This window comes from Anomalospiza imberbis, chromosome 7, assembly GCF_031753505.1.
Source record: "Anomalospiza imberbis isolate Cuckoo-Finch-1a 21T00152 chromosome 7, ASM3175350v1, whole genome shotgun sequence".
NCBI classification, from domain to species: domain Eukaryota; kingdom Metazoa; phylum Chordata; class Aves; order Passeriformes; family Viduidae; genus Anomalospiza; species Anomalospiza imberbis.
Genome location: NC_089687.1, coordinates 39171422 through 39184877, shown reverse-complemented (window position 1 = coordinate 39184877; position 13456 = coordinate 39171422). Strand labels below are relative to the sequence as shown.

The window sequence follows — 13456 nt, the reverse complement described above, 5'->3', positions numbered from 1 at the left end:
AGATCATCCCAGATACATCAGGGCTGGCCTGGGTCTCAGGCATGCCTGATGAAGACCCGTGCCAACTGCAGGTCACAGCAGCCGGCTGCTGGCGTGTCCTGTCGGGCATTCTGGGGGGACATGGCTGGCACCCCTTGTGCTCTGCTTTCTGCCTCAGGTTTGCTGTCCTGTGCTTTGTGCAGGCTCTTCTCCCGGAGCAGGAGAGCATGGCATCACCTGAAGAGCATCCCTATCCTCTCCCCATGCCCAGCCCGGCCTTATCTCCAGGCAGGAGAGAGATGGATGTTTTGATAGAGTGGTAATTGCCTTATCTCCAGGCAATTGAGAGACCAATTGCACAGTGGTCTGAGGCTCCTTTTTCCCTTGTGCTGCATTTCTCCAGCCCTAGAGTGGAGCTTCCCAGTGTTGTCTGCATCTTGTCTGGCTGCTAACACAAGGAGAAATCTGAGAAGGGGCTTCCAGCCTTCTCCACCTGCTCTGGTATTTCTGAGGTGTGGGTACTGTGTGCCTCTGGCTTGGCAACAGACCTGTTTAATGGGGTGTAGGAAGCCAGGATTCAGAGCCTGGGGCAGAGTTTAGGGCAGGACAGAGCAGAGGACAACCACAGTGGGTTTGGGTGCTCATATCAGTGCCTGCTTCCACAGCGGATACAAGGAAAGGGATTTGTCATCTGCGTGGGATCCTGGTTTCTATTGCAGGATGGTGCCTCACTGCATCATCCTTTGAATCTGCTTTGCTTTTAAATATTATTCTCTGTCTGTGCTTTAACGAGAAACCAGACTAAGTAATAGTTTGCTGGAAACGTTAAGCTTCGAGCCTAGAGAGGGAAGCTCTGGGAGCTCCCTCCATGCCTCCACGGGCTGATTCAGGGTGTGCACATCTGTAACTCCTCTGTGCCCCGGGGCAAACGCTGCAGGTGTTGCACAGCTCTCTGCTGCCTGGGATCTCAGCCTTCCCTGCGCAAAATCAGGGGGCTCAGGCTTGGTCTCCTCAAGCTTTGCCCATCAGGCCCAGCCTGGGTGCAGTGCTGGGTAGCGGTGACAGCTCTGGTGCTATCACTGCCTGCCTCCAAGGCACTTTAGAGGTTTTGTCACTCGTGTAATCAATGACTGAACCTCACCACCAGATTTGTGCTGAGCTCTGTGCAAACCAATTTGCAGTGTTTGCTACTTGGACCTGTGTCTGACAGCCTCCCAGACAAATCTGGAGTGACTTTGCTGATCCTGTCTCTTTGAGAGGAAGCACCTAAGGAGGAAAGCTGGTGTCTATGTTGTCAACTGCCACGATGCTCTGGCCTCTCTGTGGTGTGACAGGAGCCCCACTTGCTGCAAAGAGGGAGATCTCCCGAAAGCTTGGATGGATTTTAGTGGCTTGGCAAAGCTCCGGCTAGCTGGAGAGCTGTGCTGGGATTCATTTCCTATGGTTCCTGTAACAAAGGAGGCAGATGTTGGGATTGAAGATGTGGCTCTGTCAAGGGTGAGCAAGAAAATGAGGCTTAAAATGCTCTCTGAGGTGGAGAGGGTGTGATTAGGAAATGTGCTGACATGCCTTCTTCCTAGGACACCAGGCAGGGAGGTCTGCAGGAGAGAGGATCACAGAGTCCCAGACTGGTTTGAGGTGGAAGCAAGTTCATCCCATTCCACCCCCTGGCATGGGCAGGGACAGCTCCCACTATCCCAGGGTGCTCCAAGCCCTGTCCAGCCTGGCCTGAAACTCTTCCAGGGATGGAGTACCCACAGCTGCTCTGGTAACCTGTGCCAGGGCCTCACCACCCTCACAGGGAAGAATTATTTCCCAACATCCAACTTAATCCAATCTCTTTCAGAACCTGTGGAAAACCCTGTCGTGGTGTGAGACCACACTCTGGAGTCTGGCAAAGCCTGAGATATCTAACAGCTCCTAGCAAACAGTCAACAGTGGGCTACCTCCCCATGCAGCTGACCTGGCTGGAGCAGGGGCTGGGCTTAGGAGGTCTCACCAGGTCCTTTCCCACCTCTGGTGCTGGTCACACCAGTTTCCTCCCCAGCGCTCCGCTGCAGGGCAGCTGGCAGCAGGTCTCCCTGGGTAATCTCCCTGCAGTCAGCACTAAATTAGCTTTGTTATTCATCTCCTCTTTGTTGTTACCAGAGCTGGCTGTTGGGCCAGAGCTGCAGGGGTCTGGGCCTGAAGTAACTGAGGCAGTGAAAGGCGTCAAGCTCAAGTCTGTCCCTGGGCAAGATCCTGCAGGACTGTGTGGGATGAAGGTTTGCAGCAGCAGCTTGGAGAGGCTGATGTGTCTGCCACATCAGTCCGTGTCTCACAAACGGGACGGGACCCTGACTGTTTGCAGACTTGTGATTTATTATCTGTCTGCATCATACAAGCAAAAAGCAAGAGGCACAGGAAAATGACAACATCCATGCAAACACAGATCACAGACAAGATGGCAGCCCATGCAAAGCCTTTTTATACCCATTCTTTGAACCAATAGCATAAAAGAAAAGGTGTAAAGTCATTATACTCTAAGCAATTGGAAAAGGACTCACGTGGGTTTAACATAAACAAAAAGGACTTCTATGAACCTCGAACAATACACAATAATTCGTTCTTTAAGATGGAAACTTGTTCTATCTTTGCAAAGCATATATCTAGGACTTTCCACATCTTGAGCTATCAATACGTTCTTGTTGTTTCTTGATCCTTATGATAAATATCAATGTATTCACATGGTTCTTAACTTCCTAGCTTTCTCAGGAGAGAAAATTTAGAAATTTCCCAGCCTTTCTCAGCTTTAGACAGCGTCTTTTACATTTTTATATTCCTACACCTCTTCAGCTGCCTCAACTCCTGCCTGCGCTCACGGCACCAAAACCAGGCTGTTCCCGGCCACAGACCAGAGCCCTGTTCCCACGGGACGCTCTTGCCAGCACCTTCCAGGACTCTCCGCTGTGCACACAGCGCTTTCCATGCCTGCTCCCAACAGGCTTTGGAAGGCAAAGCCCAACCTGGCTGCTTCTGCCACCAGCACACCCCAAACACAGGCGGAGGAAGAAGCAGCAGGGGCTGTTTTGCGGCCATGGCCAAGAGAAACTGGAAGGGCGCCCTCCCTGTGGGCTCACTTGGTTGGCTTTCTGACTGGCTCTGAGCCTGGGGCTGCCATTCCTCACTTGTGGGGACCAGAACCACACCCAGGATCCCGGCACTGCCTGACAGCGCTCCAGGCACTGGCACGGTCGCGCGTCCGAGTCTCGGGCACCGCGCTGCTGCTTCATTTGCCCTCAGGCACACCCAAAGCTCCCTGTTAAGCCCGGATGGTCGCTGGTTCTGCCCTCTTCCTCATCCTGTGCAGGGATGGAGCACTGCTGTGCTTTCAGGAAGCTATTCTTGAAAACCTCCAGCATTCCAAGCTCCTTTGCCCTCTGTGGATGCTTGCCATGGAATCCCTCACAGCTGGGTTCAGAGCATACTCAGGCTGGCTCTTCCAAAGTTCTAGGGGCTCCAAGGTGCTCAGCAAGATCTGTAACTCCACAGTGTTGTGGAATTTCAGCACAGGCACCTTTCCAGCCTGATCTGCCCTCGTTCCTCTGTGTGTGTGCACAAACCATGGCATGGAAGAGGGCAGCAGCAGGGGCCTGTGTGCCCCAGGGCTCGGGATTTGCGTCGCTTCAGCTCCACAGAGATGGAGGCAATGTGAAGAAGCCAAACTCTTTATTAATGGAAAATGAAACTAAGGGATGAGCTGGGAGGGGAAAAAAGGGAATGGGCAGGGTCTGAGGGCTTGCATTATGGAGCTGTCAAAAGGAAAAGCGGAAGGAAAACACTGGAATGGGCATGGTCTGAGGGCTGGTGAGATGGAGCTGTCAAAATGGAGGGAGAATGGAGGGGAAAAAGTGGATGGACAGTGTGTGAGGGCTGGAGGGAGGGAGCTATCTACAGGCAGGGAGAGGGCTGAAGCCATGTGAGCTTCCCAGAGGCTCAGCTGTATCAATCATCAGCTGTGCCTGGAGCCCCAGTGGCAATGGGAGGTGGTGTCCTCTTCAGTGTCTCCTGGTGCTGCTCTTGGGGCGCTGGTTCACCGGATCCAGAAAGCAACCCAATTTCTTCATCTTCTAGGCCTAACTGGGCTTGAATTTCAATGTCAGAGCAGGATGGGGTGGTATTATTCTTTGGAGACTGAAGGCCTGGAACAGAGAGCAAGAGAGCCATGGTCAGAGCCTGGATCTGCAGTGACCTGAGGAGACCGTTCTGCCACGGCCACCTCCCCCAAAAATTGCCAAGGCCAAGAGAGAGGTGTTGGCAACAGGTCAGCAGCAAGCTGCTGGCCACAAATTCCACCCATGTCCCTGAAATCCCTGTGTGCTCTGCCCACGCCACCTCTCCTCCACACAGGGAGTAAAACCTGCCAGAGCTAGGGCAGAAATTCCCACTCCCTGCCCAAGCAATGCAGCTCTCCCCCCGCCAGCCCCCGCTGACAGCCCGCTGCCCTCACTCACCCTGACTGAGGGCGGGGAGCTCTTCCTGCTGCCCCCTCATCATGGGAAAGCCGGCCATCTCTGAGAACAAAGATTTCATCTTGGCCCCAGCGGCACAGCTCCCTGCCAGCGGCGCTGCCAGCCCTGTGGCCACACGCCCTGGTGGCCCGGCAGGGCTCAGCCCGGGCCCTTGCCGCACGCTGCCGCCCCAGGGCACGGCTGCCGGAGGGCGGCAGCAGCGCCGAGGCCAGGCGGGGCTCCACGGCGCCGGGCCCGGATGGCGCTGCCGGGGCAGCAGCCGCGGCTGGGGCCGAGCTGAGGCGGGGCAGGGAGGGAGCCCGGGCTCGTGGCTCACCCAGGAACCTGACGGCCGCCTCTCGCAGGGGCTCCTGTGGGCTCTGCAGGTAGGGCAGGGCCTGGCGCAGGAGCTCGGCCACTTGGCTCCTGTCCTCTTCCAGCTGGAGAGAGCGGCAGGAGGGAAGGGTTGGCGCGGGCTCGGCCCCTGGGCCAGGCGCTCCCTGCGCCCTGCCCCGGCCTCCCCTGCCCGCACAGCCCCGAGGCCCGGCCAGCAGCCGCTGGCGCCGGGCTCTGGAGGCGGCAGAGGGCCGGCTGCTGCCCGGGGAGCCGCGGGGCCGCCCCGCAGCCCCGCTGGGCCGGGGCTCCATCGGCACCCGGCTGGGGCCCACGGGAGCCTGGAGAAGAGCCCGCGTGGCCTCTGGGTGCAGCACCGGGCAGGGGCACAGCTGCCAGCCCACACACCCAGCACCGCGCTCAGGGGGCTTCTCCAGGCTGAGCCTGGGGCTTCCAGGCCGTCCTTACCAGGACCTCAACAAACTTCCACAGATTCCCGTTCTCCACCAGCTGCTCGAGATTCCTCCTCTCCAGGAACTTGGCCGCACAAAGCAGTGTTTCCCGAGAGGCCTGGAGAGCAGCAGAGACCCAGAGATGGCCACAAAGCCCAGGGACCTGTGTCCCTGTGCCAAGGCCTGGAGGAGGCTGAAGCCCACCAGGCGCCAGGGCAGGAGGCAGCCGAGCCCCCTCCCAGCATCATAGGAATGCTCACCTTTGCCACGTGCCAGTTCTCATCATGACAGTAGATTAAAAGTGCGTACAGGTTCCTGTTCACAATTGTCTTCAGGGGCTTTTTTCCCTCATCCACTACTGATTCCATCACTGTACGGAAGAGTTGAATGGAGAGCAACTGCACGTGGCGGTTGTCCTAGAGGAAAAGAAAAGACCTACACCAGCTACTCCAGGCCCACCTGGGCAATGGCCTGAAAATCCACAGGGCACAAAGTTTCTGGGAAGCATCCGATGCCTGTGGCTCAGGATGCAGAGCCTTACGTGGTCAAAGAGCAGAAGGAGTGCCTCAGCCAGCTTTGGGGCGGTGGTGCTGGATACCAGGATGTCTTTGTGCTGGAGCATGTTTGTGAACACATGGAGGCTCATGCTGACCACGTCTCCATCTGCATCTCCCAGCAGCCCCAGAAGGCTTTGAGATACACTGCACATTCTTCTGGCCTGTGTGGAACACAAGGCTGTGCTGGGAAGCCATGGACGGCTGCACGGCCAACACCGCCCTGGCTCTGCAGCCCCACCCTGCTGCTGCAGGGCCCACAGGCCAAAGGCCTGTCCCAAAGCACCGGGGCAGGTGAGGCAGGAGAGCTGGCAGCAGCTGCCTCAGCTCCTGAAGCCCTGCCAGCCCAAGGGGCTGCTTTGATCAGCGCAGCTTCAGCCGCTGCCCCCTTCTCACCATCGAGGGATCCTTGCTGGGCACCACGAGGCCTCTGAGCGCCAGGCGACGCCTCTGACTGCATTCGCCCTGAAGGTACCTTGACGTGATCCTCAGGACGCTGCCACCACATTTACTCAAGTCTAGGCGCTGGAGGACCTGAAAGGCACAGGGCAGTGACAGGGGACCCGGCCGGCAGGAGCCCAGAACTGCACAGGGCTGGGCCCAGGCAGCAGCACAGGGCATGGGCGCTGTCCTGGCAGCTGTGGCTACGAGAGGGCAGAGAGCTGGGAGGCAGCTCAGCGAGGAAGCACTGACCAACAGGCTCACCTCCACAAGGAATGCCAGGAAGGGAAGATCCCAGCACCGATCCTCCCTGCTGAGATGCTGAAGCATGTGGATTGTGATGCGAGAGCACAAAGGCATAAAAACGCAGAGCATCTCCCTGGCAGTGGGGAAAAAGGCACCAAAGCCCTGAGGCAGGGAGACCAAACCTCTCCCAGGACTGACTCACAGAGGTCTGGTCATTCCCCACCATCCCTGGAGGGGATGTGGGCACTTTGAGAAGCAGCCCCTCCTGGGCACCCTCCTCTCTCAGCCTTTTCCATTCTTCTTGGCCATCCCTTGGTGACAAGGCCCTCTGGCCCATGACCACAGGGACTGTGTGGGGCACAGGGCACAAATGCTGGGGGCAGTGGGGAGAAGGGGGTCTCACCTGGCCAACAGACCCATGGCGTAGTGCTGGGAGTCAGCACACAGCAGCGTGTCCCAGCCACCCATGTGCTCCATAGCCTCCACCACATTGTCACACCGCAGTCGGCGGAGCAGAGCCTTCATGGCCTGCACTGCAAACCTGTGTGCAGAACAAAGGCAAGGTCACACTGGGAGCACTGGCGCTGGCCACAAGGGCACGGGAAGGACAGGAGGACTGGGACCTGTTGGGCTTGCTGGGAAGGCAGTGTTCCTCCCGGCATGCTCTCCAGAAGTTACCAACTTCCTCTGGTGGCATCTGCTGTGTGGTGATGACAACATGGAAGAGCAGTGCCACAAACAGGCGGGAGGAATAAAGGATCAATGCCTCGTGGCACTCAGGCACCTGGACAATCACCCAGATCACCAGAGTTGCCTGCAAGAGAAGCAGCCCAAGGCAGGGCTCAGTGCCGAGGTGTCCATGGGGCAGGGCCCATGGGCAGACGCAGGGGAGCAGAAGGCCTGGTGCCCCCTGAGCCTGCCCCTAGCCCAGGTTTCAGCCCAGCGCCTGAGGCATGGAGAGGATGGAGAGCTGCTGGAGAGGCGACCTGGGGGTGAGCAAAGGCCAGTTCCAGAAACTCACAGCCAGGGCAAAAATGTCCTCGTTGTCCCCATCAGAGGTGCACATTCTGGTCAGAGGCCAGTCCTCCATCACACAGAGCAGTGTTGGCAGCGCTTTCTCCACTGCTGGTCCCGATGAGCCTATGGCTCTCCACAGCACTGCAGCAGCTCTGTGGGATCAGAGCTCTGTGTCAGGGCCATGTCAGTCACAGCACCATGCCCTGTGCAGCTGTGGGGGCCCAGGTGACAGAGCCCTGGAGCCCTGAAGGGCAGGGAAGGAGCACTGGCAGCAGGCTCAGGAAACAGAGGGGCCCGAGGGTCCTGGGCCTCTCTGCCTGTCTGGCAGACCCCATGGGACAGGCTGTGCAGGGCCACGGGCCCTAAAGGCTGCTGAGCCCTGAGCTCTCCAGGCTCGTGGGCCCTGTACCTGTCACACGTTGGGGCACAGCGCAGGAGGGTCAGCACCACGTCAGCAGGGTGTTCTTCAGCCAGCCTCACAAGGTCAATTTGCAGCCTGGCATCCACAGAGACGTGGGACACCAGCCTCTGGTGGATGTTCTTCACCTTGGCTGGCACCTGGAGGAGGCATGGGGAAGACTTGGAGCACTGTCCAAGGGAGCAACTTCCCCAGCTTCCCCCAAGAAGTGCTTCCCTTCCCACCACACTGTGTTGGCCTCAAAGGCTGAGTGGGCCCAGTTACCATGGCTTGAGGGGACACACAATCCTGGGAAGTCCTCCAGGCCTGGCCCCAGGCTGCTTACCTGCTGCTGAGAAGGAACATCACTCTCCTCGAAGAAATCCATAGTGGGAGCATGAATCATAGTGGAAGCGGGCGTGGTGTCAGTATTTGTGATGCCCTGAGTCTCTTCATTGTCGCTGTTTGTGATGGCCACAACCTCAGTCATTGACGAGCTAAGAGCCTTTGCCCAGGTTTCAGTCGCTGAGGCGTCAGAGTCTTCTGAGCGCTCAGCCGAATCCGGGCTGACATCAGGCTCAGCCTGGAGCTCGGTCAGCCCCGAGTCAGGCTCGGCTGGGCCCTCAGCTGCTGTGCTGCTGGTCTTTCTCCGCTGAATGCGCAGGAACTTCCGGAACATCTGCAGGAGAACAAAGGACAGGGAAGCCCGGAGTGTTCCATGGAGTGCTCCAAGCGTGGTGCTTGGCTGAGCAGTGACAGCAGGCCCAGCCCAGGTGGGGATGGCTGCTGGTACCTTCAGGCTTTTGTGGAAGCGGCCACGGGTGGGTTCCTGCTCTTGTGTCCGGTCCAAGGCTGCATCTGGCAAAGAGCGAGCGCAGCCAGAGCTGAGGGGCAGCTGGAGAGGCCGGAGAACACAGCCCAGCCCCGCGCTCCCCAAGCAGGGACAGTCCCGGGATGCCCCAGGGGATAGAGCACGGCCACTGCAGGGTGTCTGCCCGGCCCCACTTCCGTCCTGTCCATGGGCATGTCCCCAGGGGATGGGATGGGATGGGATGGGGTCAAGCTCGCCGCAGACATCAGCCCTATAGCCCCACTCTGCCACTCACCATCCTGCAGTGTCTGGATCTGCTCTGGCTCTTCAGGCTGATGTGCTGGGGCAGCTCCAGGGCCTTCCTTTTTTTCCCCCCTGAACACTTTGCACAGCCTGAGAAATCTGCCCGCCATTCCGCCCTCTAGCCTTGAAGGCACCTTCTAGAGAGATGCCTCAAGATATATCCAAGTCAACAATTGCAGTTGTGCCTTGAAGGCACCTGAGACAGAGGAGCCTCGGCAAGGCTGCAGGACAGCAAGTCCTGCACTCTGGTCTGGAGGGCTCCTGCCACAATGACAGGAGACTCCTCGACACCAAGTCCCACAGTCTGGCCTTGCGGGCACCTGCAAAAGAAAAGCCTCGGGAAGGCCACGGGCTGCCAAGTCCCGTAGTCCTGCCACGAGGTCACCTGTAGGAATAACGCCTCGGAAAACTCCGGGTCAGACAGGAACGAGCTCGCTGTGCGGGGGCTCCTCTCGACACCGCTCTGTCCTGTCCTGTTCCGTCGCCTGCTCCGAGCACTGTGGTGTGCTCTTGTCACCGCCAGCTCCTATGTCACCACGTGTCACAAAGGGAGGGCCCCTGGACACCCTGTCCCGTTCCATGCCATGGTGACCGTGCTGCAGCGTGTCACAAAGGGCCCTTGCACACACTGCCACCTGCCCTGGGGCCGCCCCCAGCCCACCCTAAGTGGCCACGGTTGGAAGGAATCCCTGGCCCCAGGTGTCTGAGACAGCCCAACAGGATCTTTAGGAGCAGCTCAAACCATCAGCAAACCCTGCCCTGCTCTGCGGGATCAGGCCATTTAAGAATCCTCAATTCAGGAAGGCTTTACTTCTCATTGGGCCACTGGAGTAGTTCCAAAATTTGCAAACTTCTCAAATTAATAGAGATTGCTGGAGAATGTGAATGATTTGGAAGTTTGTTCCCATCTAAAAGCAGCAACTCATTTGCCGTAACACATTCCACTGAAAGTCTCCTTGGAAACATAGCACTATACAGAGGTAAAAAAAAGACCATTCTTTGGTGTGCAAATGGTTTTCAATGAAGGGATGATAATATCGTCATTCTCTTAAGGAGTAAAAGCTCTCAAGGATTGAAAGTCCACTCAGTCTTACAAAAGTAGCCCAAACAAATGAGTAGATGGAAAAAGGGCTCATCCTCCCCCAGCAGAGATACCTAAGTGGCCAATAAAGTACAGTTCTCCCATCTTGTTCCCTGCAGAAGAATCAGGACCATGAACAGAACTAGTCACAGATATTTCTTCTGCCCTCCATAAGCAAAGCTGTGCCAGACCACAGATGCTGCCTTCAAGCGGACTCAGTTTCCAGCCTAGACCTCTCACCTTCCAGACAACTCCTTCCCCAACACGTCCCCCAACCCCAACCCCCTGCAAACACCCGCAGAGAAGCCCTCAACAGCCCTCAAACAGAGTAAGTTTGGACTGAACTTTTGCTTTCAGGCACTCAATGGATTTGTCATCGCCGTGACTGGAGACGGCTACATCTTCTACATCTCCCCTTCCGTGCAGGACTACTTGGGCTTCCACCAGGTGAGCACCATGTTTTCCTGGCTGGAAACAGATGGATGCAGTCCTGGTGTGGGAAGGAGATGCAGATGGAGAGCAAAGCTTCCCTAAGGGCAGCAGCTCCTGTGGCAGGGGAAGGAGCTGGAGTTTGCCTTTTCTTTACACTCAGTCTTGCACTTACAGCACCCAGGAAGGGAAACCTTCTGCCGTGTCCTCTTCCCGACACCTCTGCCAGGATGTCCAGGAGCAGTCACTATTCTGTTTTGTCGTTCCAGTCGGATCTCATCTACCAGAGCGTGTACGAGCTGATCCGTGTGGACGACAGGGCCGTCTTCCGCCGCCAGCTGCAGAGGACCCCACTGCATGCTGCTGACAGTGAGTGCCAGGCTGATCCCTGCAGGGGTTCACTTGAGCAGCTCTGATCTGTGAGCTCAGGGTGTGCAGCACAGTTTGGAAAACTTCATTTTGCTTTTCCAGCTTTTCCCCCTGAGCAGCCGCTGCTTGCCAGACGCAGCGCCACGTCCAGCCCCCAGCACCTCCATGCTGAGAAGCAATCCTTGGTGGAGAGGAGCTTCACCTGCCGCTTCCGCTGCCTGCTGGATAACTCCTCGGGATTCTTGGTAATGCTGGGACACCCTTCTGCTCCTCCTGTGCCTGCAGGGTGTTCCCCCAGAGCCACTTGTGTCCCATAGGGGTGAGAGCACAGCAAGTTCCCACCACCCTGTTTGCTTCACACCCACGTTTTCTAATCCCTGTAAGGCCTTGAATTTCCATGGGGGCCTGAAGTTCCTTCTTGGTGAGCAAAAGTCAGCAGCAAAGTCCCCAAAGTGCTTTCTTTGCCATTGCCACACTCCTCCCGCCTCTCTGCATCCTGGAGCTCCGGACCAAAACACCCCCGTTGCACTCAAACACGTTGGTGACTGTGGCACAATGTCCTCCTCCAAGCAAACCCAGTCAGTTGCCCATCGGGGGCTTCGCTGGCCATAGTTCCAAAAGAGCTGGGAGCTGCAGGAGCATACGTGGAGTCCCAGACTCTGCCAGGTGGCAGTCCTGAGAATTCCCCGGGGGCTTGGCTGTGGTGGCCACCCCCCTCCCAGTCTTTTCCTTGCCCTGCCCAGGGCTTGCATGAGTCCCTGTTCTCTGGGGATGGGAAGCTCTATGATGTGGAGGCTGCTCTCCCTGCACCCTTAGGAGGCAGGCAGCAGCCAGGGCATGGCGGCTTCCCCAAACAGCCCCTGGTAGCCCACGTGGAACCCAGCTTTTCCTGGGAGGGGGAGCAGGCAGTGCTCTGAGAGGACAAGGGGTTCTCACAGCTGTGGCTCCCACAGGCTGGGGCAGCTCCTCAGAGGAGCCATGGGCAGGGCCAGCGCAGCACAGCGGACTCCTGCTGAACTCCAGCATGGATCCCAGCACCCACCAGATGGACTGCATTGTGCTGTCCAAGTGCCAGTATGGAAACAGCCTTTTTGGCAGGAGAGCAACTTCCTGAGGGATGCTGCTAAAGAATCCCTTCCCCAGCAGCCAGGCGCCTTGCCTTGCCCTGCTGAGAACCACCCTGGAGCACCCTCCTCCTCACCGGGCTCGGCTTCAAGGTGCTCAGCAGCTCTCCCTGTGAAGGTGGATGCAGGAGCACCCCTGTGCTCCGGGCAGGGTCCTGGCTGCCCATCAGTTCCCTTCTCAGCTGGGCAGCCCCTCTGAACCTGTGAGATCCAGCTCAAGGGGAGGTGCGAGGGCTGCAGGACCTGAGGGGTGCCCGGCTCCTGTGGAGGTCTGCCAGGAGTGCAGCCACACCATCCTTTGTGGGCAGCCTGGTTTGGGGCTCCATGTGAACCGGAGCCCTGTCTTGGAAAGCCACCAGCAGCCGTGAGCTCTTCTCATACCTGCCAGCTGTGCCCCGTGCTCCCTGGTCTCTCAGGATTTTGTCTTCCAATGCCGTCAGGCAGTCTGAGATGAAGTGGTTTGGACTTTTTGTTCCGTGAGAAGTCTTTCAGGGAGATGCAGCTGTGCCACTGGGGAGGCTTGTGGGCTTCTGGGGTCCAAGGAAGGACATTGCTTGCAAGCACATCCATGTGCTTGGGGCAGCCTCTTGCAGATGGAGCTGCTGCCTCACAGGCAGGCAGCCCTGAACTGCTGTTTCTCAACAAAACAGCATGCTCTCCTCATCTCCTGTGTTGGACCACCCTTGTCATGTTGCTGTTTAGTCCCCTGCTTCATCTCTGCTGGCCTGAGCCTCTTTTCCTCCTGTGCTCTCCATCTCCTCCAGAGACCATCCAAATCCTTTGGAAAAGATGTTACCAAGCACTTCAAGAAGCTCACAGCATTGAAGGGTCTCGGTGAGAGGTGGAGTTGGTGTGAGTGGAGGCATCCTGGGGATTTGGGCTCTCCAGCAGCCTCCCAGGGGAGTTTGGGAGAGGTAGGTACCAGGCATTGTGACTTTACTGGGATGCAGGGTGGGGAAGGCCCAGCTGAGCTCCCCTTGGGTTTGTCACTGGCTTGTCCTTGTCGTCCTCTTCTCTGCTCCACAGTGCCGTGGGACAGAGAAGAGTGGGGCTTCCCCCTGTGGTTTTGCCAAAGCAGTGAGAAGGAAAGGCAGGGAGGGATGCAGTGACCACTGGCTGCCTCTCCACTTCAGACCCACTTGGTGCCCCTAAACCATTGTTCTGCAGCCCAGAACAACCACTTTGTTGAATTCTCTTCCTTTTCCATATACATAACCTAAGATTTGAATGAATTGTTTTTTCCCCACCATGAGAGCAAAGTCTTGCAGATTCATCAGGGAAATCCACAAAAAAAGCAATGATTTTTTTTGGGGGGGGAGGGTGGGGATGATTTGAGTCCACACTGACTTGCAACCTTGGGTTAGAGAGATCAGAGTTCTTGGGGACATTCACACCTTCCCCTCATGCACCCGTCACCCTGAGCATCGCAT

The 13456-nt window shown here is 57.4% G+C and overlaps 2 protein-coding genes and 1 pseudogene across 2 annotated transcripts in view; 1 reads left to right on the top strand and 2 right to left on the bottom strand.

The window, feature by feature from the left end:
- The window catches only part of LOC137477674 (maestro heat-like repeat-containing protein family member 6), a gene marked incomplete at its 3' end in the record, with an annotated part of 155675 nt that extends 148954 nt beyond the window's left edge, over positions 1–6721 (bottom strand). Inside the window, exons 1-5 of the mRNA XM_068196831.1 lie at positions 6698–6721; positions 6205–6342; positions 5796–5972; positions 5515–5670; positions 5271–5372 (exon numbers count right to left, since the gene is read on the bottom strand). Coding sequence (XP_068052932.1) covers positions 5271–5372; positions 5515–5670; positions 5796–5972; positions 6205–6342; positions 6698–6721 — 597 coding nt within the window. The remainder of the gene's footprint in view (positions 1–5270; positions 5373–5514; positions 5671–5795; positions 5973–6204; positions 6343–6697) is intronic.
- On the bottom strand, positions 6672–9303 carry LOC137477539 (maestro heat-like repeat-containing protein family member 7). Its single transcript, XM_068196763.1, has 7 exons — positions 9016–9303; positions 8703–8767; positions 8256–8588; positions 7922–8070; positions 7517–7664; positions 7119–7309; positions 6672–7036 (listed from the first exon to the last, which is right to left on the bottom strand). Exons 1-7 carry the CDS (start codon positions 9131–9133, stop codon positions 6895–6897), a joined length of 1146 nt encoding a protein of 381 aa, XP_068052864.1. The 5' UTR covers positions 9134–9303; the 3' UTR covers positions 6672–6894.
- LOC137477673 (uncharacterized) lies at positions 9293–12273 on the top strand (annotated as a pseudogene).
- The last annotated feature ends 1183 nt before the right edge of the window (positions 12274–13456 follow it).